This window comes from Hyperolius riggenbachi, chromosome 7 (assembly GCF_040937935.1).
Source record: "Hyperolius riggenbachi isolate aHypRig1 chromosome 7, aHypRig1.pri, whole genome shotgun sequence".
Classification (NCBI taxonomy): Eukaryota; Metazoa; Chordata; class Amphibia; order Anura; family Hyperoliidae; genus Hyperolius; species Hyperolius riggenbachi.
In genome coordinates this window covers 11,534,898-11,562,255 of record NC_090652.1, presented here as the reverse complement: position 1 = coordinate 11,562,255, position 27,358 = coordinate 11,534,898, and the positions used below count along the sequence as shown (strand labels likewise).

Here is a 27,358-nt window from a genome sequence, read left to right as displayed (position 1 = left end):
GTGCATTATTCTGCTACAGGTGGCCTTGTTATAATATTCCTGTTATAATATTAACCATTAAAGGACCGCAGTGATTGAAATCTACGCCCTGTTTTGGTGCGCTTTTGGCTGGCAGGGCGTAGATCTCAATCACTGTCCGCAGCACGCATCTGCCGTTTCCGCCGCTCCCCGAAGATCGCACCGCTCAAACCCGACGATTTTCGCCGCATCTCACAGGCTCTGCCTGTCTCTATGACGGCATAGTCATTTGTGAGCCGGGCAGGAGCCGATTTAATTGGCTCCTGGCCCAGTCTTTCAATGTAAGCCGTTCCCATTGGCTTACATTGAAAAACAGGGTCAGCTCACATGACTCTGCCGTCATAGAGACAGGCAGAGTCTATGTCCTGGGGGTCCTGGCGAGCGGCGATGATGGCGGTTGCGGCGGGTATGTGCGGTGATTCGTCGGGATTTCGTCGGGATTGGACCAGCGGTCTCTGGTCCTTAAGTGCCCAGAGACCGCTGGTCCTTAAGTGGTTAAAGAGGCCCTGTAGTGACGTTGGAGAATGCAGTAAATGATTGAGGATACCCATTTTTATGGTAATAATCCTGGTTTCAGCATCAGAATCACTTCCCTATATCTACAGTATATTTTGCTGTATATTGGTGTATAGTTACGCCCTACCAGTGATGTCACAGCTTAGGCTGTTTAGCTATGCATAATTCTCCTCCCAAAGCATTATGGGAGACCAGGTATATTTTCACTGACTTCAGAACGTTCAGTAACCGAATATTCCGCAGAGCTGCACCTGCCAGCAGTGAAGATGTCACCATGTGATACATTTCAGAATGTAAATCAGGGAGAGGAAACATTTTACAATGGACAAACACTGACTAAATCATTTATAAATGAATATTGTAAATAATTTGTAAATTAATATTGTAAAAAAATAAATACATTTATTATGTTATTTTCGCTACAGCTCCTCTCTAAAGGTGGCCACTAACGGTCCAATTTCTAGCGAAAAATCGTTTGAGCGATCAGAAATTCTGATCGGATTGGTTGTTAATAATCTCAGTTGATGGGCACAATCAATTAAAGACGATTATAAAATCAGTCGTCCGATTGGATTTTCGTTGAACCAAAATTTGAATTTACTTGTTGGTTGTGATAGGAAGCAAAGATTGGATCGTTGATGGTGTAGTGAACGATTTCACTTCCGATCAGAATTTCTGATCGCTCAAACGATTTTTCGCTAGAAATTGGACCATTAGTGGCCACCTTAAAGGATACCCGAAGTGACATGTGACATGAGATAGACATGTGTATCTACAGTGCCTAGCACACAAATAACTATGCTGTGTCCCTTTTTTTCTTTCTCTGCCTGAAAGAGTTAAACTTAAACTCAGTCCTGACTCAGACAGGAAATGACTACAGCGTGACCCTCACTGATAAGAAATTCCCCTTTTTACCTCTTTCTTGCTCTCAGAAGCCATTTTCTGCTAGGAAAGTGTTTTATAGTTGGATTTTTTTTTATCAGTGAGGGTCACACTGTAGTTACTTCCTGTCTGAGTCAGGACTGAGTCAGCCACTTACATACCTGATATTTAACTCTTTCAGGCAGATAAAGAATAAAAGGAACACAGCCTAGTTATTTGTGTGCTAGGCGCTGTACATACACATGTCTATCTCATCATGTCACATGTCACTTCGGGTATCCTTTAAGATTTCTGCTTTTGTGGAGTTGATGCACAAACCTGCCCTATGCTGTAACGTTCACTTTGGCGCAAAGATTACCACGCCACCGGTAACGGCCAGTGAGTGAAAGCGGACCTGAACTCATAACTTCCTCTCTGCTCTAAAAGATAAGCAACAGCATAATAACCTTTAAAGAAAAAAACATTTCTCTGTTACAGCTGATACAAATACAATAAATCTGCAGTCTGTCTACTTCCTGCTTTCATGGAAGCAGATATATTGTTAACATCCTGTGTTTACAAATGAGCTCTCTGCCGTGGCAGTTAGCTGGCGCGGCTGAGGGATCAAATTACAATTTGTGATTAGTCACAGATTAGTGGGAAAACTAGAGTGTTAGAGTTTAGGCTAAACTCTATCTAAATACATACAGGGTGCATTTCTCACTGGTTTCCTTCTGTCCTGTGCAAGAGTTTAGGTCCACTTTACCATGCAGAATCTGCAACGCCACTGAGCACTGGGAAGTAGCCCTAAAGACAAAAAGCCAGCACAAGAGCAAACCAAGTGGCAGATAAAAAACATGACAGCAATATGGCAGCTTCCGTACTCCTGTCACTTTATGTCCCCTTTAAGTTGGGAAGCTGCTCCCAAATGGTGCTGCTGTGTCTGTGACCATATAAGACAACACACACTTACACGCATATAAATAAAAGACAAATACAACTTTTCAAACCCTTGTCAGCCCCCCAGTCCAGCCGTTACAGTATTTCCTGGGACATCTCTAATGCCCGGTGATTGTTCTGGGTCCGTGGAGGTGACTAGGGCTGGCTTTGACACAAGTCACACCTCTGTCCCGGGCTGTTTGGCTGCTGCTGCTTGCCGTACAGTCCTCATATCATAAGCCCAGGCTCTTTCTGCGCCCTCCCCAATGACGGTGCTGGGTGCCCATGAGGGAAGAGGAAAGCGCCCGGCCACCACCCGCGTGTCATCAGGAAGCTCCTCCAGCATCTTCTTCTCCAGCAAGGACAGCTGTAACAACAAAAGCATGCTGAATTGTAACTGCCTTGGTCAACAAAGTATTTATAGAACATTTATCAACGCTGCGCAAACTCAAAGAGGCTCAGAGACGAAGAATACTAAAGCTCTGATACTTACCCGGGGCTTTCTCCCACCCCATAAGCACGTCTAAGTCCCTCGCCGTCCTCCCGCGGTCTGCCGTTCAGCCCTGGTAACAGGCTCAATTATGTCAGTCCGGGTCTACTGCGCATGCGTGGGAGGTCTGTGCATACGCAGTAGACCATGACTGTCATTAATTGAGCCTGTTACTAGGGCTAATCACGGCTGAACGGCAGATCGCGGGAGGACGGCGAGGGACTCAGACGTGCTTATGGGGCGGGAGAAAGCCCCGGGTAAGTATTAGAGCTTTAGTATACAAGTTACTTGTCATAGTTAGTTTTTCATCTCGGATCCGCTTTAAAAAATAAATAAATATGGCAGCCTCCATATCCCTCTCGCTTCAGGTGTAATTTGAAGTTCCTCTCTGGTCTCAATTTTTATTGTTCTACCACCTGTGTGCTTCGATAAGTGTAACGTTGCCTAACGGCAATGATACAAAAAAATACCTTACTTTAGAAATCAGCTGTGTGGTCACATGATCCGTGTTAAACAGGCCATACACGGGTCGAGGTGTCTATGAGGCAGATTGTTATCTGATCAAAGAGGGATCTATCTGATTGACCCGCTCCACACGCTGACCTCTGGGCAGGTAGTGTGTCACTGGTATTCCCGTCAGTCTGCACATGCGTGCCGCGACGCACTCCCCTTGATGAAATTCCCCATTGATTTCAATGACTTCGCCGCCGAAGTGATACGGTAACAATCCGTGTCGGTAGCGATTCGGAAACTTCTGGCACAACGCGGCGCGGTAAGTGTGCTAGACAAGAATATCGGAGACAGGAAATGCAGCTTCTACTCACCACACTTGGGGCCAGAAACACGGAGACATTCTTACAGTCATGGAGTCTCACCTGTATAAAAAATGTAAGGGAATATGTAATATTAACAAGTTAAAAAAAAAGGATTTTTTGCATATAAGACTTTTTCTCCCCCCCCCCCCCCAAATGGGAGTCCCCGACTTACGATTGCCCGCCGACACGCCACACTGTCGAGAACTCCCTGCATTGTCCCCCCATGTCACCTGCTACTCCATTTGCCCTCAGCTCTGCCCCTGTGTCTACTGATTCCTCCTGTGTCTCCCAGTCCTCCTTCCCCTCAGCAGCTTGGCTCACCTCATTCAACAGCTCCGGTGGCGATCACAGACCTCTCTTCTTTTTCACTGCTGGATTCCAATAGTAAAGTATCGGTAATCTTTACCGATATTTTACTATTGCTAAACCTAACCTTACTCTCCCACAGAACCCTCCTAAGACCTCCCTGGTGGTGCCTAACCCTAAGACCCCCCCCCCCCTCGTTCATGCCTAACCCTAAGCCCCCCCCCCCATTGATGCCTAACCCTAAGACTTCCCTGGTGGTGCCTAACCCTAAGACATCTTTCCTAATGCTAAGACCCGACCCCCCCCCCCCCCCCCCCGTTGATGCATAACCCTAAGAATTCCCTGGTGGTGCTTGACCCTAAGACCCCCCCCCCCTCGGTGGTCCCTAGCCCTAAGATTCCTCAGGTGGTGCCTAACCCTAAGACCCCCTCCCCCCCACAAAGGGGCCTAACCCTAACCTAACCCCCCTTCCCGGTGGCACCTAACCCTAGTCCCCCATGACTAAACCTTAATCCCCCTCTGCCTCAGAGCCACGATTTTCACCCAAAAAAAGTGAATTTGGGTGCCCGAAGGCGCTGCCGCAAAGCCACATTTAACGGCAAAGAAAAATTCCGAAAGCCAGAGGCGTCCGATATCAGGCACTGCAGTGCGCTCAAATCTCCCTTTTTTGCCACAAAAAACAAATCAGTGGCTGGATAGTGTAATAGTTAAAAAGAGTCTGAAGCGAAAATAATTCTTGATTTTTACCTGCTATTTGCTTTAAGCAGTATGAGGAGTGAGAAGTGAAACGCTGCATTCCTGCTACAAAACGAGGGGTTTAAACACCCAAAATCCCGGGGCAAACATCCACAACTTTGTGGATTTTGCTGCCCGGGGAGGCAGAGCTTAGTGCTGTAGCTCTGCCTCTAATGAAGTCATTCTGTGCGCAGATCTCCGCCTCTCCCCGCCCCTCTCAGTGAAGGAAGACTGAGAGGGGCGGGGAGAGGCGGCGATCGGCACAGATTGACTACAGTAGAGGCAGAGTTACAGCGCCGGCCAGCATTTTGCCCCACGGGGATTTGGGGGGTCAAAAGCCCTCATTTTGCCGCAGGAATGCGGCGTTTCACCTTTTTTCATACTAAAGTAAATAGCAGGTAAAAATCCAGAATTATTTTCGCTTCAGACTCTTTTTAACCACTTAAGCTTTCTGGACGTAGAAGCTACGTCCAGAAGGCCATGTGCGCTCCCGCGCGCTCCCGGCAACGGATCGTTACCCCAGGAATCAATCAATCGGGACATGGTGCCCGATGATTGATTCCTCTCCCCCGCAGAAAAAGCGTCTGCTTCTCTCAGAAGCCTCGCTTTTTCTGCCTCTTGCGTCGCCCTACGTCTCTCTAAGCGTACATGTTACGCTTAGAGTGACGTCATGGCTGCCATCTTGTGGCCAAAAAGTAAAAATACATCTACGTGTAAAAAAATAAATAAAAATAAACATATATTTACATAAAAAAATTTACTATTTAGATCCCACCCTCCCAAAAATACATAAAATGTTTAATTAAAAAAAAACAAAAAAAAACATTGCAATAAATAGAAATAAAAAAACACTTAATATTTACCTAAGGGTCTAAACTTTTTAAATATCAATGTAAAGATGAAATATTTCAAATTTTTTTTTTTACTATAAGCTTGAAAATGCACCTTTATTTCCAAATAAAATATTGTCGCCATAGATTGCGATAAAGATGTAATTTAAATGGTGTAATAACCGGGACAAATGGGCAAATACAATACGTGGGTTTTAATTATGGAGGCATGTATTATTTTAAAACAAAAATGGCCGAAAACTGAGAAATAATGATTTTTTTTTCAGTTTTTTTTTTTCTTATTCTTCCTGTTAAAATGCATTTACAGTAAAGTGGCTCTTAGCAAAATGTACCCCCCAAAGAAAGCCTAATTGGTGGCGGAAAAACAAGATAGAGATCAGTGCATTGTGATAAGTAGTGATAAAGTTATAGGCTAATGAATGGGAGGTGAACATTGCTTGGATGCATAAAGTGAAAACGACTGAAATCTCGGCTCTTGCTGTTCAGTAAGCCAGCACCTATTCAGTAAGGAGTGCTCGGGTAAGTCTCCCTAACACTGCTACTGCCTATAGAGCGCCCCCTAGTGGCTGCAGCTCTGGCCTAACACTGCTACTGCCTATAGAGTGTGCCCTAGTGGCTGCAGCTCTGGCCTAACACTGCTATTGCCTATAGAGCGCCCCCTAGCGGCTGCAGCTCTGGTCTAAAACTGCTACTGCCTATAGAGCGCCCCCTAGTGGCTGCAGCTCTGGCCTAACACTGCTACTGCCTATAGAGCGCCCCCTAGCGGATGCAGCTCTGGTCTAACACTGCTACTGCCTATAGAGCGCCCCCTAGTGGCTGCAGCTTTGGCCTAACACTGCTAATGCCTATAGAGTGCCCCTAGTGGCTGCAGCTCTGGCCTAACACTGCTACTGCCTATAGAGGGCCCCCTAGCGGATGCAGCTCTGGCCTAACACTGCTACTGCCTATAGAGTGCTCTCTAGTGGCTGCAGCTCTGGCCTAACACTGCTACTGCCTATAGAGCGCCTCCTAGTGGCTGCAGCTCTGGCCTAACACTGCTAATGCCTATAGAGTGCCCCTAGTGGCTGCAGCTCTGGCCTAACACTGCTACTGCCTATAGAGGGCCCCCTAGGGGCTGCAGCTCTGGCCTAACACTGCTACTGCCTATAGAGCGTCCCCTAGTGGCTGCAGCTCTGGCCTAACACTGCTAATGCCTATAGAGTGCCCCTAGCGGCTGCAGCTCTGGCCTAACACTGCTACTGCCTATAGAGTGCCCCCTAGTGGCTGCAGCTCTGGCGCTTTGAGTCCAACAGGAGAAAAATGCTATACAAATATAGGAATTATTATTATTATAATTCTTCCAGGTGAGACAAAGACTCTTACCTTCCACAGGTCCTCTCGCAGGTAAGACACTTGGCTGTGATAGCCGGACTTCCAGGCATAGAAGTAGGACAGACGTATTAGCCAGGGGTTCAGCTCGTACCCCACTGCTGGACAGAACCCCCGCCTGGCTGCCTCCAGCACCTGCATGATTACACATGGTCAACGGCTGCTGGCATGCAAATATATTACAAACCGTATGCGGCTGGGGGCGGGACCAATCACATGGACTTCCTGATGATTCTTGCTGCTGGCATGCAAATATATTACAAACCGTATGCGGCTGGGGGCGGGACCAATCACCAATCAAACACTTTCTGATGATTCTGAGTGACCGATTTCTAAGCTGTATAAAATTTGCTCTAAAGTGGACCTGAACTCAGAACTTCCTCTCTGCTCTAAAAGATATGCAACAGCATAATAACCTCTAAAGAAAAACATTTTTCTGTTACAGCTGATACAAATCCTGCAGTAATTCTGCAGTGTGTCCACTTCCTGCTTTCATGGAAGCAGACATAGGGCTTGATTCACAAAGCGGTGATAACTCAGTTATCACGCCTAAAAGACTTTAGGCGTGATAAGCGGTGCAAAGCTGAGTTATCACCGATTTGTGCTGCTCTTCGCGCGAAGCTCCCGCGCGCAAAGTTTTGCGCGCGTAGCGCACCGCGCTGCGCGCGCAAAGTCCCATAGGGCTCAATGGACGCTGCGCGCGAAGCACGGCACACTGCGCGCGCAGCGCGCAAAACCTTGCGCGCGGGAGATCGCGCGAGTTTTTTCTTATCACTCCTAAACTAAGTTTAGGCGTGATAAAGGGCTTTTCACAGGCGTGCAAACACTTTGCACCGCTTTGTGAATCAAGCCCATAGGGTTAACATCCTGTGTTTATAAATTAGCTGCTCTGCCGAGGCAGCCAACTGACACAGCTGAGAGATCAAATTACACTGGTGACTAGTCATAGATGAGGGGGAATTGGACAGGCGAAACCAGGCATGGGCAAACTTGGCCCTCCAGCTGTTAAGGAACTACAAATCCCACAATGCATTTCCCTTTATGAGTCATGAGTGTGGCTGTCAGACTCCTGCAATGCATTGTGGGACTTGTAGTTCCGTAACAGCTGGAGGGCCAAGTATGCCCATGCCTGGGCTAAACTCTCTAAATACATACAGGGTGCATTTCTCTCTGTTTCCCTTCTGTCCTGTGCAAGAGTTCAGGTCCACTTTAACTCTTTCCAATCTATAGTTGGACTATGTTCGCCATTGACCTTTTCCAATATAGGCCAAATGTTGGACATAGTCTGGCATAGGAAAAATAGCTGCTGGCAGGGGGCGCTTTGCCACAGCGTCATCCTCTTTAGCTCAAAGGGCTGGTGCACACCAGAGCGGTTCTGCAGCGTTTTTAAAAACGCTTGGGGATAGAAAACTGCTAGGGTAATGTATTTCAATGGGCTGGTGCACACCAGAGCGGCTCGTTTTTCCCACAAACGCAAACTCGGGGGCTGCAGCATTTTTTACATTTCTGAGCCGTTTCTGCCACAATGTAAAGTATAGGAAAGTGGAAAACTACTCTGAAAAACGCCAGATCAGAGCGGTTTTCCAGGCGTTTTTGTTACAGAAGCTGTTCAGTAACAGCTTTACTGTAGCAATATTTGTAATCTGCTACACAAAAACGCTACAAAAACCGCTAGGCATGTTTAAAAAACCTCTCTAAACATGCCTAGAATGGTTAGGTGTTTGGTGTGCACTGGGCCAAAGTGTCGGACAGTCAGAACTAACTTTTTGTTTGAGAATTTCTGATGTTGTTTTTCCCTGCCGCCAGCAGGTGTCTCTCTGCTCCACAACTTTCCCTTCACTCATATGAGGTTACACACATGATTAGTGGGCTGTGCGGACAGGTGTTTTACCTCGACTAAAACCCAGTACATGCATCCAGCTTTAATTGGCCAACAGGGCTGCTCATATCCGATCCGGGAGACATCCGGATAGTAGCTATCCTGAAATCTCCCAGTAAACCTCCGGGGGGGGGGGGGGGGGGTGCGCGGATGGGTCAATCTTACCTGTCTGACGTCCTCTTAGGTCTGTCCCTCGGCGCCTCCCACAATGCAGTCCAAGCGGAAGTCACATGATTACAAACACTTCCTCCTTCCGGGTTCAAGGAGGAAGTGTTTGTAATCACGTGACACGCGTGGAGCGCATCGTGGAAGGCGCCGAGGGACAGACCTAAGAAGACATCAGACGGGTAAGGCTGACACCCCCCCCCCCCCCCCGCACATGTTTACTGGGAGATATCCGGATGTTTCCTGTAATTGGCCAGTCTTACCACTTCCATGTAGTACGAGAGCTTTGCCTACACAATCTGCTCATAGTATTCAAACTCTGTTGGCCCTCACACTGCATGGAGGTGGTATAATTGGTCATTGAAGCTTTGCCCCCACCAGTATAGGTAGCCAGACCTTCGTTTCACCAATGGCCATGCACATTGCCCCCCCTCCCACCGTGACTATGGGGCCCATAGCCGCCACTATGGTGGTCCCTACACCACTGATCTGCCAGATGCTTCCGTAATTGAGTTGAGCAGAAAAGCTGCCCAAAACCACAGACTCTGCTAAACAGAAAACAGAAATAGCTGCCGTCTAATCAAAGCCCCTCCCCCATCCTAAGAACTAGCGGAAGTCAAAACATAAGCATGAGCAGGATGGATACAAGATTGCTATGTGCTCTCACTATTCTGCCGTCACCGGAGCCGAGGTCCGCCATCTTCCCTGACCGGCCCTTCAGCAGCGTCATCACATTCTCCACTTGTCTGGCGCTGGCTGGAATGTATGGCACCTGGGCGGAGGAAAGACGGCAGGAAATAAGCGAGGGATGGTGGACATCGCCGGCAGCGGCAGCCATACTGTCCGCTAAACTAAAAACTCCATGCTCAGTGACATCATCTCCACTGCCAAAACAGTTCTGCCAATTACACTGACGTCAATGGCGCCGGCTAAATACCAAACTTTATAGATGCTAAAATCACCAAACAAGGGGACCCCCAGATGCTCTCCCCCCAGGTGAAGTGGGTATAGGGGTACTGAAGTATCCCTCACCCATTTCCACAAAGAGTTACAAAAGAAATACGGTAACATTTAAAAAAAAGTATTTTATTAGTCTTAATTAACCATAAACACTAACACTCTTCATTAGTCCCTTAAAGGACAACTGAAACAAAACGTATATGGAGGCTGCCATATTTATTTCCTTTTAAGCAATACCAGTTACCTGGCTTTCCTGCTGATCCTCTGCCTCTAATGCTTTTAGCCGTAGCCCCTGAACAAGCATGCAGCAGATCAGGTGTTTCTGACATTATTGTCAGATCTGACAAGATTAGCTGCATGCTTGTTCCTGGTGTTATTCTACCAGCCCCTGAAGCTGTAATGTCCCACGCCGTCCTCCTACAATCCTCGGTTCCCCGCTGCTGGTCCCGATAATATATTCGTCTAAGACAAATAATGCTCGCTCCCGCGCGCGTCATCGGGAGCTTACTGCGCAGGCGCATTTTCTGTACTGCGCCTGCGCAGTAAGCTGCCAATGACGCGCGCAGGAGTGAGCAGGTGGGCGGGCACGGCCGCGTATCCGCAGTGCTGATCAGACCGGGACCGGCGTCGGCGAACAGAGCATCGGAGGAGGACAGCGCAGGACATTACAGCTTCAGGGGGCCGGTAGAAACCCCAGGTTAGTGTCCGTTTTTATTTTTAAAAACCCCCCAAGAGAACCCCTTTAAGCCCTGACGTGACTGCCACCAGCACCCATCCCACACACACACACATAGCATCCACGCTGCTAACACCCAGGTCACCCTTTTTTGCCCTTGCTCCCACTGTTCTCCTGAACAAACCTAGCTAATGTGGTGAATGTAGCATGTGTGGGGGATTTGCTATTAACTTCTATAGTCACAGTGTTCTTTACTGCTATTTTGCCTCAAAATCTGCCGGCGAATTTACAGAAATGTATAAAGGCGAATTTTAATACAAAAAGGCAACGTTTTCACCAAAACCATCGGTATGCGAAAATAGACCCATTCGCCACGAGTTTGGAAAGTAAAACATTTGCCTGCTCATCCCTTGTCACTAGGCAAATTCTTTAGGACAGGAAAAGCAATAACAAGACAGAGAAGTGCCCACATTTAAAGGATACTCGAGGTGAAAATAAACTGATGTGATAAACAATTGTATTTATCCTCCTACTCTTAAAAATGACTGATATCTTTTTTTTAGATATCGCATGCATGGTTTTATTTTATATTTAACCACTTCAGCCTACAGCGTGGAAAATCTCATGCATCCTAGCAACGTTCACCTCCCATTCATTCGCCAATAACTTTATCGCTACTAATCACAATTAATTGACCTATATCTTGTTTTTTCCGCCACTAATTAGGCTTTCTTTGGGTGGTACATTTTGCTAAGAATAATTTTTTTCTAAATCCATTTTAACAGGAAGATTAAGAACGAAATGGAAAAAAATCATTATTTCTCACTTTTTGGCCATTGTAGTTTAAAATTAACTAGCTGATTGCCCGGCATTGCCCGGGTATGTATTTGGCTGGTGTCGGCTCCAACCACTTTTTCTAACCCTAACACACAATTACTCAATGACCAAGATTGTGAGCTTTGGTGTCTTTAGCATCAATAATTTGTATATTCCCATAGAAATTAAACAAATCAGATTGGCTGTTTGTGGCTCTGCCCCTCTCCAGCATTTGAACCCCAGTCACCCAATGACCAACTGTAGCAGGTTTAAGGCATCTGCTATTTGCAGTATAAAAATGGCAGCAATTTAAATATTCCCCTTGAAAATCAACAGGTGAATTTTGATTGGCGATTATAGGCTCCACCCACTTCCCTGAATATTAATCTCAGTCACCCAGTGACCAGCTGTGCAACGTTTGAGAACCCTGCCATTAACAGTGAAGAAGGGCTGCAGTTTACATTTTCCCAGGGAAATCGGTTTTTGCTCCGCTTACTTTTTGTAACCTGGACATACAGTCACTCAATGACCAAGTTTGTGAACTTTGGGGTCCTTGGCATTAATAATTTGTATTTTCCCAAGAAATGATACTGTTTGTGGCTCTGTCCCCTTTTCTAAATTTGAACCCCAATGACTAACTGTACCAGGTTTGAGGCTTGTGCCATTAACAGTGCAATGAATGGTAGCATTTTTAATATTCCCCTTGAAAATCAACAGGTGATTTTGATTGACTTTTAGCTCCACCCACTTTTCTGAATATTAATCCCAGTCACCCAGTAACCAGCTGTGCAAAGTTTGAGAACCCTGCCATTAACAGCGAAGAAGGGCTGCAGTTTACAATTTCCCAGAAAAATCTGTTTTTGACTCCACCCACTTTTTGTAACCTTGACACACAGTCACTACTCAATGACCAATTTTATGAGCTTTTGGGTTCCTGGCATCAAAATTGTGTGAATAGAAGCAGTTTATCCAAAAAAAGCAAATCTGATTGGCTGTGGCTCCACCCCTTTAGTGAATTTGAACCCCAAACACTTAACGACTGACTGTAGCAGGTTTGAGGCCTCTGCCATTAACAGTGTAAGAATGACAGCAGTTTCAATATACCCCTTGAAAATCAATAGGTGAATTTTGATTGGCTCTTGTAGGCTCCACCCACTATTTCTAACCTTGACATACAGTCACTCAATGACCAAGTTTATGAGCTGTGGGGTTTTTGGCATCAATAAGTTGCATTTTACCATTGAAATTAAACAAATCTGATTGGCTGTTTTGGCCCACTCCCTTTTCAGAATTTAAACCCCAGTCTCCCAGTGACTGACTGTACCAGATTTGAGGCCTCTGCCATTAAGAGTATATGAATAGGAGCAATGTAAATATTCCCCTTGAAAATCAAAAGGTTAATTTTGATTGGCTGCTGTAGGCTCCACCCACTTTCCTGAATATTAGTCCCAGTCACCCAGTGGCCAACTGTGTCAAGTTTGAGAACCCTGCCAATAACAGAATGGCTGAAATCAATCAAAAAAATCAGATTGGCTGTTTGTGGTTCCACCCACTTTAGTGAATTCGGACCCCAGTCACCCAATAACTGACTGTATCAGGTTTGAGAACTCTGCCATTAACAGTGTAAGAATGGTAGCAATGTAAATGTTCCCCCTTGAAAATCAATAGGTAAATTTTGATTGGCTGTTTTTAGGCTCCACCCACATTTCTGAATATTAATCCCAGTCACCCAGTGGCCAATTGTGTCAAGTTTGGGAACCCTGCCATGTAAAAAATTAAGTTGTTGGCGCCACATACTTTTTCTAACCTTGACATACAGTCACTCAATTATCAAGTTTATCAGCTTTGGGGTCCTTGGTATCAATACTTTGTATATTCCCATTGAAAAATAAACAAATCTGATTGGCTGTTTGTGGCTCCGCACCCTTTCTGAATTTGAACCCTAATCACCCAGTGACCAATTGTACCAGGTTTGAGGCATCTGCTATTAACAGTATAAGAATGGTAGCAGCTTAAATATTCCCTTTGAAAAAAGGTGAATTTTTATTGGCTGTTGTAGGCTCCACCTACCTTCCAAATTCTTAATCTCATTCACCCAGTGACCAACTGTGCAAAGTTTGAGAACACTGCCATTAACGGTGTAAGAATGGCTACAGTTTATATTTTCCCAGTAAAATTTGTTTTTGGCTCCACCCACTTTCTGTAACCTGGACACACAGTCACTCAATGGCCAAGTTTGTGAGCTTTCAGGTTCCTGGTATCAAAAATGTGTGAATGGAAGCAGTTTATCCACCAAGGAAATCTGATTGGCTGTTTGTGGCCCCGCCCCTTTTGTGAATTTTGACCCCAGTCACCCAAAGACCGACTGTAGCAAGTTTGAAGCCTCTGCCATTAACAGTTGTAAGAATGGCAGCAGTTTAAATATTCCCCTTGATAATCAATAGGTGAATTTTGATTGGCTGTTGTAGGCTCCACCCACTTTCTTGAATCTTAATCGCATTCACCCAGTGACCAACTGTGGCAAGTTTGAGAACCCTGCGATTAACAGTCTATGAATGGTTGCAGTTTACATTTTCCCATTTAAAATGAATGGCTGAAATTTGATTGGCTGTTTTATGCTCCGCCCACTTTTCCTGGATTTGTAACCTCGGTCACCAAGTGACCAACTGTGCCAAGTGTGGGGACTCTGGCTTGTTTGCTGTGAGAATGGCAGCCTTTTACATTTTTTCCATTGACTTGCATGGGTGAAATCTGATTGGCTGTTTGTAGCTCCGCCCACGTGTGCAGGGGGGACGCGAGACCCCCAGAACATATCATCCCAGGTAGTAAGGGATCTGTATACCAAGTTTCGTTCAAATCGGTCAAGCCGTTTTCACGTGATCGCGGCACATACATACACACACACACATACACACATCCGATTTTATATATATAGATACATGCTACCGTTATTAAAACCCATGTATTTTATTTGCGTATTTGTCCCGCTTATTACGCCTTTTAAATTTTGTCCCTATCACAATTTATGGCGCCGATATTTTATTTAGAAATAAAGGTGCATTTTTTCAATTTGCGTTCATCACTATTTACAAGCTTATAATTTAAAAAAAAAATTATAAGATGCTCTCTTAACATGTATATTTATAAAGTTTAGACCCTTAGGTAACTATTTATGTAGATTTTTTTTTTTTTTTTTTTAAATTGTAATTTTTTTATTTATTTTTTAATAAAAAAAATGTATGTGGGTGATTTTAGTTTGGGAGGTAAACAGCTATTTTTAGATGTAATATAATGTAATTCTTTATTTAAAAAATGTATGTGGGTGCAGTTTACTATTTGGATAGCCACAGTCAAAAAAGTTCCTGGAGCATACGATCACGCTGCCAGGAACTATTAGGAGGCTGCAATTTTTTTTTCCGGGCAGAAATACCACGCTCTCTGCTTAGAAAGCGTTGGTATTTCTCCGGGGGACTTAGACCGGTGAATGGGAATTATATTCCCATTCACTGATCGGGGGCTAGCGGCAGGCAGCGGTAGCGCGCGCCTGATCGCGCGCACCACGCTGCAGGAGCAGCACAGTCTATCTGGACGGATATATCCGTCCAGATAGGGCCAAGTGGTTAAACACTTACAAATTTACATTTAATGTTTTGTTGCCTCTGCTCAGTGGCAACCTATTAAGTGTCCCAGAGATAGAAAATAAAGGTAAAAAGTTCATGTATTTTATCTCTCCCTGCCCTCAGAAGTTGTATTCTGCCAGAAAAACTTTTATGGCTGTAATTAGTTTATCAGTGATTATTACTATATTCCGGACAAGGTACTGACAAGACAGGAGCTGCCACTTCCATGCCTGGAAATTAACTCTTTCAGGCAGCAAAATAAAACAAAACAGCCTGGTTATTAGTATGTTTTGTACTGTCCATACACATGTTTATCTCATCAAGTCACATGTCGCCTCCGGTACACTTTAACAATAAAAAGTTTGTTGGGAGCTCGGTGTGGGAAGCATTACCTGCAATTTTAAAGGCACTCTCCTAAATCCAGGCATGAGCACCAGTGCCCAGACAGAGTACGCCACCAGGCCTGTGCCCCCCGCTATCTGCAGCAGCCCCCATCCACCGAGTGACTTCCCCTTCAGCTCCGACACCACGTCCAGCGCGCCATCTTCATCCATTCCTCCCTGCAGAGACACACGAATTCTATTAGTCATCATCCAGCCTAATGCTGCATACACACTTGCGATAACGATCGTTTACAAGGAACGATAATTACCAGATGAACAATATTGGAACAATTGGAATGCAAAAATGGCATACTGCAATCATCATACACATATTAACGAGCGTTCTAGCAGAAAAGAACGATAAGAGGGAAATGTTGCGTATATACAGTATTTACAGTGGGTTGTGAAGGTATTCGGCCCACTTGAAGTTTTCCACATTTTGTCACATTACTGCCACAAACATGCATCAATTTTATTGGAATTCCACATGAAAGACCAACACAAAGCGGTGTACACGTGAGAAGTGGAACAAAAATCATACATGATTCCAAACATTTTTTACAAATCAATAACTGCAAAGTGGTGTGTGCATAATTATTCGGCCCACTTTCATCTGAGTGCAGTCAGTTGCCTATAGACACTGCCTGATGAGTGCTAATGACTAAATAGAGTGCACCTGTGTGTAATCTAATGTCAGTACAAATACAGCTGCTCTGTGAGGGCCTCAGAGGTTGTCTAAGAGAATATTGGGAGCAACAACACCGTGAAGTCCAAAGAACACACAAGACAGGTCAGGGATCAAGTTATTTAGAAATTTAAAGCAGGCTTAGGCTACAAAAAGATTTCCAAAGCTTTGAACATCGCACGGAGCACTGTTCAAGCGATCATTCAGAAATGGAAGGAGTATGGCACAACTGTAAACCTACCAAGACAAGGCCATCCACCTAAACTCACAGGCCGAACAAGGAGAGCGCTGATCAAAAATGCAGTCAAGAGGCCTATGGTGACTCTGTCTGGACGAGCTGCAGAGATCTACAGCTCAGGTGGGAGACTCTGTCCATAGGACAACTATTAGTCATGCACTGTACAAAGTTGGCCTTTATGGAAGAGTGGCAAGAAGAAAGGCATTGTTAACAGAAAGCATAAGAAGTCCCGTTTGCAGTTTGCCACAAGCCATGTGGGGGACACAGCAACCATGTGGAAGAAGGTGCTCTGGTCAGATGAGACCAAAATTGAACTTTTTGGCCAAAATGCAAAACGCTATGTGTGGCGGAAAACTAACACTGCACATCACTCTGAACACACCATCCCCACTGTCAAATATGGTGGTGGCAGCATCATGCTCGGGGGTTGCATCTCTTCAGCAGGGACAGGGAAGCTGGTCAGAGTTGATGGGAAGATGAATGGATCCAAATACAAGGGCAAACTTGGAAGAAAACCTCTTGGAGACTGCAAAAGACTTGAGACTGGGGCGGAGGTTCACCTTCCAGCAGGACAATGACCCTAAACATAAAGGCAGGGCAACAATGGAATGGTGTAAAACAAAACATATCTATGTGTTAGAATGGCCCAGTCAAAGTCCAGATCTAAATCCAAACGAGAATCTGTGGCAAGATCTGAAAACTGCTGCTCACAAACGCTGTCCATCTAATCTGACTGAGCTGGAGCTGTTTTGCAAAGAAGAATGGGCAAGGATTTCAGTCTCTAGATGTGCAAAGCTGGTAGAGACATACCCTAAAAGACTGGCAGCTATAATTGCAGCAAAAGGTGGTTCTACAAAGTATTGACTCAGGGGGCTGAATAATTACGCACACCCCACTTTGCAGTTATTTATTTGTAAAAAATGTTTGTAATAATGTATGATTTTCGTTCCACTTCTCACATGTACACCACTTAGTATTGGTCTTTCACATGGAATTCCAATAAAACTGATGCATGTTTGTGGAAGTAATGTGACAAAATGTGGAAAACTTCAAGGGGGCCGAATACTTTTGCAACCCACTGTATATAAAATAAAAAAAAAAAACATGGACAATAGATAAAAATATATTATAGTTAACTTGAAAACAAAGTTTGAAATTTATAATGTAACAATCGACAGTGCTACACAGGAAGTACGGAAGCGGGGCAAAATCCAACGCAGGCGCATTGGCCCTTGTAACAATCGTTGTCCGCCGGTGTCTGTACACACTATAGATTTGTAACGATTGTCGTTCAATATGATCCATCCTGACGGATGTTATCGTTCGTTCATCATTCTTCTTAATGATCGTTTGGTAAAGTTCTTTCCCCGATTGTCGTCAGACTGATCGTTAAGCTGCTGTTACAAATGACCATAGTCACAAGTGTGCACGTAGCATAAGTTTGGTTCAGTTTACCCGAGATGAACAGCAGCTAATAGAATAAAATATGCAGCCACAGTAATATTAAATAAGCCCCAAACTGCCCCTGATCAATAAGGCCAGGGGACTCGCTACAGATCGCTAGTCGCTGCCGTAATCGCTCTGCATTTTGGCTAACGTTTTGTACAGCGATTTCCGGAGCAATTTATGGCGCTTTGAGGCTTTGTTCTAAAAAAGATATCGGTGACGCCATCGATTTTCCATTTTTCGCGTGTATTTCCCTACTCCTGGCGCTCCCCTGCGCGCTACAATTTTGTGCAAAGCGCTTTTGCAGAGCGATTCCGCTCTGAGTCAGAAAGTGAACTCTTTGATCCAGAAAATAACAAATACAATATATTTATTCTTAAAAATGCAATCACCGCATAAAGGGATTTTGTGAGCGGTTAGCGCTCTTCCTGAATCGTCCATTACAGCAAAATCACCCCAAAAATGGTACAGGCACCGCTTTGCAAAGCTCAAAGCGGACAAAACGCGCTGATATGAACCTTTTCACAGGGAATCATTGCACAAGCGTTTTGTGGGCGATTTTGAAAATCGCCTGCGCTTGAAAAGAGGCCTAGGTGTAAACGAGCACTTAGAATCGATTTTTAGGGTGATAGCCCACTAGAGCGATTACAGCAGCGATTTGGAATCGCTGATGATCGCCATTGATTCTAAAAATCGCTGTGCCAATAATAGTGGATAGAAATGAGCCTTAAAATCGCTTTGCAATTGCTGTACAAAAGTGATTTTGCAGCGATTTTACTACCTAAACCACACAATAAAAACCTTAATCATAATCACTAATTGCAATCGCTTTTGCAACTAGCACTAAAATAAAAATCCCCATAAAAAATGCTGGGAATCACTTTACAAATCGCTAGCAAAATGCAGAGCGATTGTGATTAACCATTTCCAGTGGCCGCCCAGCCTGAAAGCAATTGCGGTAAGCAATTCACAAACTGATTGGTGTTGCAAGGGTTTTTATTTACAGCTGGTGGTTCTGGGTAGTAAAAGTTCTGCAGAATCGCCGTTAGGCCTCATTCACACTAGAAATCGCTAAACGCAAACGCTGAGCGATTTTCTGGCGTTTTCTCTTAGTGACTTCCCAGCGATTTTTCACTGTATAGAAAGCGTTTTTCCAGCGATTAGCGTTTTGCGATTTCTAGTTCAAAATAAACCTGCAGAATCGCTCCAGAAAATGCTGCAGGCTTCGAGTTTGCGTTTCAGCAAATCGCAAATCGCTTAGATGAGAACACTTCAATATACTTTCATTGTACACAAGTTTTTCAAACAGCTAGTGATTTTCAGCAATGCTGAAATCGCTCTGAAAACGCACAAGTGTGAATAGGGCCTAAAGTCTTTTTGTACAGTGATTGAAAAGTGATTTTGCAGCTCTCCTTTGCCTCACATTCAATTACAAAAGCTCAAAAAAATGCTGCAGGACCCACGATTGCCATTTGGCCAAAGTGGGCTCACCTGCATGCACTTTCATTGGCATAGCGATTTTTGGGATTGCCGGCTATCATAAACCGCCCTTGAAATCGCTCTAGCGCGCCATTTTAATGCAAATTAAAGGAACAAGGAAACAGGAAGTAAGGGAAAATCTCCCCTGTGCAGATAAGACAATACTGAAAACAAGTAGTGCTGGCAACAAAGTGTTAAAGGACACTTGAAGTGAGAGTGATATGGAAGCTGCCATATTTATTCCTTTTAAACAATACCAGTTAACTGGCAGTCCTGCTGATACTTTCAGCCATAGAGAGGCACTGAGGGGTTTTTCCCCTTCTGGACAAGAGCAATTTTCACCTTTCAGTGCTCCTCTCTTTCTTTCGCCAATAACTTTATCACTACTCCTCACAACAAAATGATCTATATCTTGGTTTTTGCCACCAATTAAGCCTTCTTTGGGTAATACATTATGCTAAGAATTATTTTATTGTAAATGCATTTTAACCTCTTGACGACCAGCTAACGCCGTATCGGCGTAAACTGGTTGTCTGCGTGTTTCCATGGAAGCGGCCGTTCCATGTCAGTTCACGGAGGGTGTCTCCGTGAACTGCCTGCGAGCCTCCGATCGCGGCTCGCAGGTGAAATGTAAACACACGGGGAAGAAATCCCCGGTGTTTACACTGTACGGCACTGCAGCAGCGCTGTAAAGGAGATTGGCGATCCCCGGCCTCTGATAGGCCGGGGATCGCCGCCGTCTGATAGGCTGAAGCCTATCAGAGGCGGTACAGGACGTATAGCCGTCCTGTACTGCCCACAGAGCAAGGGAGAGGGAGGGAAGGAGAGGGAGGGGGGAATAGCGCTGCGGAGGGGGGCTTTGAGGAGCCCCCGCAAGGCAAAGCAGAGCGGCGGCGATCAGATCCCCCCAGCAGGACATCCCCCTAGTGGGGAAAAAAGGGGGTGAAGTCTGATCCCCCTGCCTGCAATACGATCTGTGCTGGGGGCTGAAGAGCCCACCCAGCACAGATCAATGGGAAATCACTTGGTCGGCAAGTGGTTAATGGGAATAATAAGGAAAAAAAAAGGAAAAAAAATCATTTCTCAGCCATTATAGTTTTAAAATAAAACATTCTACTGTGGAAAAGCCACACATTTTATTTGCCCACTTTCCCTGGTTATTGCAACGTTTAAAATATTTCCCTAGTACAATGTTCGGCGCAAAAATTTTACTTGGAAAAAAAGGTGCATTTTTTCAGTTTTGCGTCCATCACTTATTACAAGCCCATAATTTAAAAAATAACATTAATATACCCTCTTGACATACATATTAAAAAAAGCTCAGTCCCTAAGGTAACTTTATGTATTTTTTAAATTATAATTTTATTTTTTTTACGCATTAGTTTAGGTAACTATGGGAGAGTGTGGGTGGTAAGGGGGTAATTTTAAATGTAAGTGTAGGTCTTTAATTTAAATAATGTATCTAGGTGTAATTTTACTATTTGGCCATAAGATGTCCTTGCACATTACTTTCCCGTGCGTACTATTAGTATGTGAACAAGAAGTTAATATGAAGGAAAACAAATTATGATAAAAAGGGCCACCTGGCTAGAATGATAAAACTACATGTTTTGCTTATAAATTCTATGAGGTATTCATGACTAGGGGTGGGGCAGGGGCGTGGCTTAAAACTATCCCTTCCTATTAGGTTGAGGGGTGCGGAGACATGCGTATGTCACATACCTCATCTTCCCCCCATATCTATCGGTGGAAGCATGCCATTTATTAAAGCTAATGGGAAGCCCCAAAAAACCCAGATACCTAAAGAGAGGGAAGGCTCTGGGTTCTGTAGAGCCTTGCTGTTGCAACGCTGGGACCCTGGTTTAAATACCAGATTCCCAACCAGGTCAACATCTGCAAGTAGTTTGTATGTTCTCCCCGTGTCTGTGTGGGTTTCCTCCGGGTACTCTGGTTTCCTCCTACATCACAAAAACAGACAGATAAGTTAATTGGCTTCCCCCTAAAAAAAAAATGGCCCCAGACTACGATGCATATACTACTGCACAATACATACAGTTCATAGACTTATGACTATGGTAGTGACTAGATTGTGAGCTGCTCTGAGGGACAGTTACTGACAAGACTATATATACTCTGTATAGCGCTGCAGAAGATGTCAGCGCTATATAAAATACTAAATAATAATAATAATAGTCCCTGCGTTCCAGCACTGGCTCTTCCATTTGAGGGTAAGTATCTTTTTTTTTTCCTTTTGGCTTCCCATTATGTGTACCTGACCTCTCAGTATAGGCAAATATTATATGAAACTAATGAGCCCTTCCCCTCTTAGTATAATAACAATGTAGCTGTGTTTAAAAATACACATAGCCTTATTTTAAGGTAAGCAGTGGCAGCCTGGCAACGTCCACCCACGCAGATGGAAGCACAGCACAACTGAGATAAAATTCAGAAGACACAGAATAAGCTGCTGTCACCCGCTTGATAAAATTATTTTATGCATTTTTTTACATTTATTTATTCACAGCGGCACATCAGTCTAAACAGATGAAGCATACCTCACAACTTTTTGAGATGAGAAAAAGGGACACTTAAGCCACGCCTCTGTCACACCCCTGGCCACGCCCTCACCACGCCTCTAGTCACGCATACCATAAAGATTTCATAAGAAAAATATATTGTGTTATAATTCAAACCACATTGGTCCTTTCTATCCTGGTTCATTTTACTTCATAGTAACATTTTAAAAGTAGTATTATATCAATTTAAAGGTTGGGAATAAAGTTTAGAGTCAATCAAACACATTTTTAGTATAGAAATATATATATTTACATAGAAAGAGGGACAAAGTCCGGAAAGAGGGACAAATGAGGGTGAAAGAGGGACAGAGGGACGGGGCTCCCAAAAAGGGACTGTCCCTCCGAAAAAGGGACAGTTGGGAGCTATGGATGAAGTGAATGGTGGTATTTGATTTAAAAAAAAAAAAAAAGACAGTCCATCTGAAAGGCAGATTCAATTACTTTTATCAAAACTGCCAGTGGCCCTATTTCAACACAAATTTACCAGCTGATTTTAGCCTCTCCCAGATGCAAGATGTAGAAATCTACGTCCCGTCTGTTTGCAGCCAAGACGCCGCCATCTCTGCCAGGGCGTGGATTTCAACAGCCCGTCTCAGTCTGTGAGAGCAGGTGACTTTCAGCAATGGCATACCTGCCAACATTTTGAGGTAAGAAAGACGGACAAATTATAAAGAGGGACAGTTGGGAGCTGTACAATGGGAATCGTACGCATTGTGCGATAAAAAGTAACGTGATGGCACAGTGCCAGTGAATGCAGAAAACGGCAGTTGCTCCCAGGGCGCTGCGGTTGTGCACTGGGAACCATTAGGTGAGTTTTCTCATTGTGGTAAACACCTGCGATTTTTTGCAAGAGTGAGGGCCTGTTTCCACTACACGCAGATTCTGCATGCAGAAAACTGACTCCAATGAATGCCTATGACAAATCTGCATCAGAAAAATTGCGTTCAGTGGAAACTAGGGTTGCCAGGTCGGCTGATGGAGAAAACCGGACAGGGGGTGGAGTTAGGGGTGGAGTTAGGGGAGGAGTCAGAAGCGCACTTTTATGTAGAGTGGGGCTAAGCAATGGGCTTTTTAAAAAAAAAAATTTATAGTATTTATATCGCACTGACATCTTCTGCAGCACTTTACAGAGTACATAGCCATGTCACTAACTGTCCTCACCAGTAGTACTGGTCCAGTGCACATAAGAGACAGTTTTTCACCAGTAACTGCACATAAGAGACAGCTTTTCACCAGTAAATGCACATTATAAGAGACACCTTTTCGCCAGTAAATGCACATAATAAGAGACAGCTTTTCCCCAGTAAATGCACAAGAGACAGCTTTTCACCAGTAAATGCACATAATAAGACACAGCTTTTCACCAGTAAATGCACATAATAAGACACAGCTTTTCACCAGTAAATGCACATAATAAGACACAGCTTTTCACCAGTAAATGCACATAATAAGAGACAGCTTTTCCCCAGTAAATGCACAAGAGACAGCTTTTCACCAGTAAATGCACATAATAAGACACAGCTTTTCACCAGTAAATGCACATTATAAGAGACACCTTTTCGCCAGTAAATGCACATAATAAGAGACAGCTTTTCACCAGTAAATGCACAAAAGAGACAGCTTTTCACCACTAAATGCACATAATGACAAACAGCTAGTGTTCCCAGTATATGTAGCCAGGGATATATGTGCCCAGTATATGTAGCCAGGGGGTATATATGTCCCAGTATATGTAGGCAGGGGTGTAAATGTCCCAGTATACGTAGGCAGGGGTATATATGTCCCAGTATATGTAGCCAGGGGGTATATGTGCCCAGAATAGGTAGCCAGGAGCTATATGTGCCCAGAATAGGTAGCCAGGGGCTATATGTGCCCAGAATAGGTAGCCAGGGGCTATATGTGCCCAGAATAGGTAGCCAGGGGCTATATGTGCCCGGAATAGGTAGCCAGGGGCTATATGTGCCCGGAATAGGTAGCCAGGGGGTATATGTGCCCAGAATAGGTAGCCAGGGGCTATATGTGCCCAGAATAGGTAGCCAGGGGGTATATGTGCCCGGAATAGGTAGCCAGGGGCTATATGTGCCCAGAATAGGTAGCCAGGTGCCCCCCGCCCCCCCCCCCCCCCCCGCAGGAGGAGAACAGTGCAGCAGAGAGAGAGCTGGGAGCAGCGGTGGAGAAGGGGGGCACTCTCCCCCCCCCCTTCCCTCACCTTAGGGTGCTCTCTCTCCCCCGCTGTCTCCTCCAATATGATGTGCAGGCTGGCGGGTGGCTGCGGGCGGAACTTACCTCTGTGTCGCAGGCGCCGGAAGTTCGGGTCCCGCAGCCGCTGAGATTCGACTCAAAAAAGATCCGGATCAAAGATTCGAATCATTCATGAGCCGGACAACACTATTCAGACTGATTAGTGTTGTCCGGCTCATGAATGATTCGGATCTTTGATCCGGATCTTTTTTGAGTCGAATCTCAGCGGCTGCGGGACCCGAACTTCCGGCGCTGGAGCGACACAGAGGTAAGTTCCGCCTGCAGCCACTCGCCAGCCTGCACATCATCCTGGAGGAGACAGCGGGGGAGAGAGAGAACCCTAAGGTGAGGGAAGGGGGGGGGGAGATTGCCCCCCTTCTCCACCGCTGCTCCCAGCTCTCTCTCTGCTGCGCTGTTCTCCTCCTGCGCTGCGGTTTAGCATGCCTTTTTGCACCGGACACAGCGCACAAAAACCGGAACTGTCCGGTGTAAAACCGGACACCTGGCAACCCTAGGAAACAGACTCATAGACATTCATTTGAGTCAGTTTTCTGCATGCAGACTCTGCGTGTAGTGGAAACAGGCCCTGACTCACTCTAGCCCTGATGGAAAACTTTTCTTGGGTCAGGCTGCAGTCTAGAACATACCTCCCAACTTTTTGAGATGAGAAAGAGGGACACGTAAGCCACGCCATAAAGATTTCATAAGAAAAATATGTTGTTTTATAATTCAAACCACACTGGTCCTTTCTATCCTGTTTAATTTTCCTTCATAGTAACATTTTAAAATTAGTAATATATCAAATGAAAGGATGGGAATAAAGTTTAGAGTCAAACATTTTTTTAGTAGAGAAATATATATATTTACATAGAAAGAGGGACAAAGTCCTGAAAGCGGGACAAATGAGGAGGAAAGAGGGACAGTTGGGAGCTATGCGATACATACATAGACATATGACTATGACAGGGACTAGATTGTGAGCTCCTCTGAGGGACAGTTAATGACAAGACAATATACTCTATACAGCGCTGCGTAATATGAAGGCACTATATAAATACTTCCATAAATAAAAATGACTAGCCTGGGGCACAGCTTGACTGTCTCCCTCCCTTCAGAAAATAAGCGCACAGCTGAAAGATTGGGCGGTAACTCACCCAATCGCTCTTTCCAGCGGCAATTTCCATGGCGACAGCAGCGTCATGTGACACACTGACAACAGGTCACATGACACCACTGCTGCTATGGAGATGGGCGCTGCAGATCACCATTGGGTAAGTTGCTTCTCTAATGTCGGGTACACGCGTTTCGATTTCCCGCTGGATCGGCGGGATCGATCACGGTCGATCGATTATTTCCGACACGTTCGATCGGGTTTCAATCGATACAGCCGTCGATTTTGCACACTTAACATGAGTAAATCAATGGCTGTATCGATCGAGACCTGATCGAACGTGTCGGAAATAATCGATCGACTGGGATCGATCCCGCCAATCGAGCAGGAAATCGCAACATGTGCCCAGCAGTATATTTATTAAAGGACAGCGAGAAGGTGAGCGGTATCCCGCCCTCTATCGCCAGGCTGGCATCATGGCGGCCGCGGGCAGAATCCAGCCCATGGGTCATAGTTTGCCCAGCACTGCTCTAGCCTCACACATTATATTTCACTGCACTGTGTCACTACACTGTAACATGCAGCAGCAGTGAGAGCCTGGCTGTAATAAGACATAACACAGCAGCTCACTGGGCGCCGCCATTTTATCCCCGCCGCGCCCTTTTCTGGCTTGTGGGAATCTCCCAGAATCCTCCGCGCGCGGTCTAGCAACAGCGGCTCGCGCCCCCAGCCCCGCCCGGGGCCGCATAGAATGGACTATAGCTATCACCATGGCAACTACTACAGCGCGTCTCTGCCCCTTGCTTACCTCCAGCAGCAGGAGACCGGCGTGTGCGCGTGTAATCTGTCCCGGCCGGAAACAGTCAAAGCCACAAAGTTCCGCATACTGCCTAAACCTGTCCTGCGGCCAGGATCTCATTCCTCTCACTGCAGAAAGCGTTCATTCTCTGAATAGACGGACACACTACATGTCCCAGCATGCCTTATGTGGGTTTAAGCTACTGGCATATTTATGTTTTCAATTGAATAGGATATCTCTAGATGATTGATGATGATGATGTGCTTGATTTATTTTGATTATAGAGTACCCAGCAAGCTCATGGTGAACCAGAACTCCCAGGAGGCACTGGCAGACATCTCAGAGCTCACTCCAACCTGAACAATTATAAATACCTTCTGTGTTAAAGAAAACCTGTAACGAAAAAAAAACTCCCCGGGGGCTACTTACCTCGGTAGGGGGAAGCCACCGGATCCTATTGAGTCTTCCCCCATCCTCCTGTGTCCCACAGCGGTCTCTCTGCAGCCCACGGAACGCACTGCCGACAATTTGTCAGGCTGTGCAATATTTACCTTTTCGGGCTCCAGCGCAGGCGCAGTATCCGCTCTCTGCACGAAGATAGGCGAAAATAGCCGATCTCCGTCGGGCCGCTCTACTGCGCAGGCCCAAGTCTCCTGCGCAGTAGAGCGGCCTGGCGGAGATTGGCTATTTTCGCCTATCTTTGTGCAGAGAGCGGATACTGTGCTGGAGCAACGGAGGTACATATGTACATAGAGTGACCAGATTTTTGTGGGTCCAACCGGGGGGGGGGAGGGGGGCGGGGTCCCCGCCGCTCAATAGCCCCCCGGGCCGGCTCTCGACCTCACGGCCCGGGCCGGGCTCTCCTGCCTCTACAAACATGGATGCATGAGCTGGTCGCGTCTGCGCAGTCCGCATAGCCGTGAGTGCAGCTGCGCAGCTCTAGGGCCAACCCCCCGATCCACGCTACAGTAGCTTGGATCGGGGGGGGGTTGGCCCTAGAGCTGCGTAGCCGCAGCCAGCCATGTTTGTAGAGGCAGGAGAGCCCGACCCGGACCGTGAGGTCAGGAGGCGGCCGAAGGGCTATTCAGCGGCGGGGACCCGGCGGAACGGCGCGGGCGGCGTCCTCCGTGCCTTCAAATATGATGCAGGTATTTAACTTTTTTTTTTATTTGGCCTCGGAAGTCCTTAAAGGACTTACGAGGTGAAAATAAACTTCTGAGAAAAACAATTATATCTATCCTACTTCTCCTAAAAATGACTTTTTAAGATATCCCACAGTTTTATTTTATATTTAAATCTAGTTTTTAAGTTTTTACTGTTTCATTATGTCTGCTCAATGACACCTTCATTGAGTATGCCAGAGCTCAAATCTATGAATTATTTAC

General features: G+C 45.4%; 1 protein-coding gene across 5 annotated transcripts; it reads right to left on the bottom strand.

Annotated features, from left to right (window-relative positions):
* Positions 1-1,623: 1,623 nt before the first annotated feature.
* On the bottom strand, positions 1,624-26,024 carry ANTKMT (adenine nucleotide translocase lysine methyltransferase). 5 transcript variants are annotated; one of them, XM_068246441.1, is made up of 6 exons: positions 25,983-26,024; positions 15,408-15,575; positions 9,611-9,715; positions 6,894-7,034; positions 3,649-3,699; positions 1,625-2,701 (listed from the first exon to the last, which is right to left on the bottom strand). In XM_068246441.1, exons 2-6 carry the CDS (start codon positions 15,567-15,569, stop codon positions 2,513-2,515), a joined length of 648 nt encoding a protein of 215 aa, XP_068102542.1. In that variant the 5' UTR covers positions 15,570-15,575; positions 25,983-26,024; the 3' UTR covers positions 1,625-2,512. The 5 variants fall into 5 exon arrangements, with proteins under 5 accessions (XP_068102545.1, XP_068102542.1, XP_068102541.1 ...); XM_068246440.1 differs by lacking the exon at positions 25,983-26,024 and adding an exon at positions 25,805-25,886; XM_068246442.1 differs by lacking the exon at positions 25,983-26,024 and adding an exon at positions 22,307-22,562.
* Positions 26,025-27,358: the final 1,334 nt, after the last annotated feature.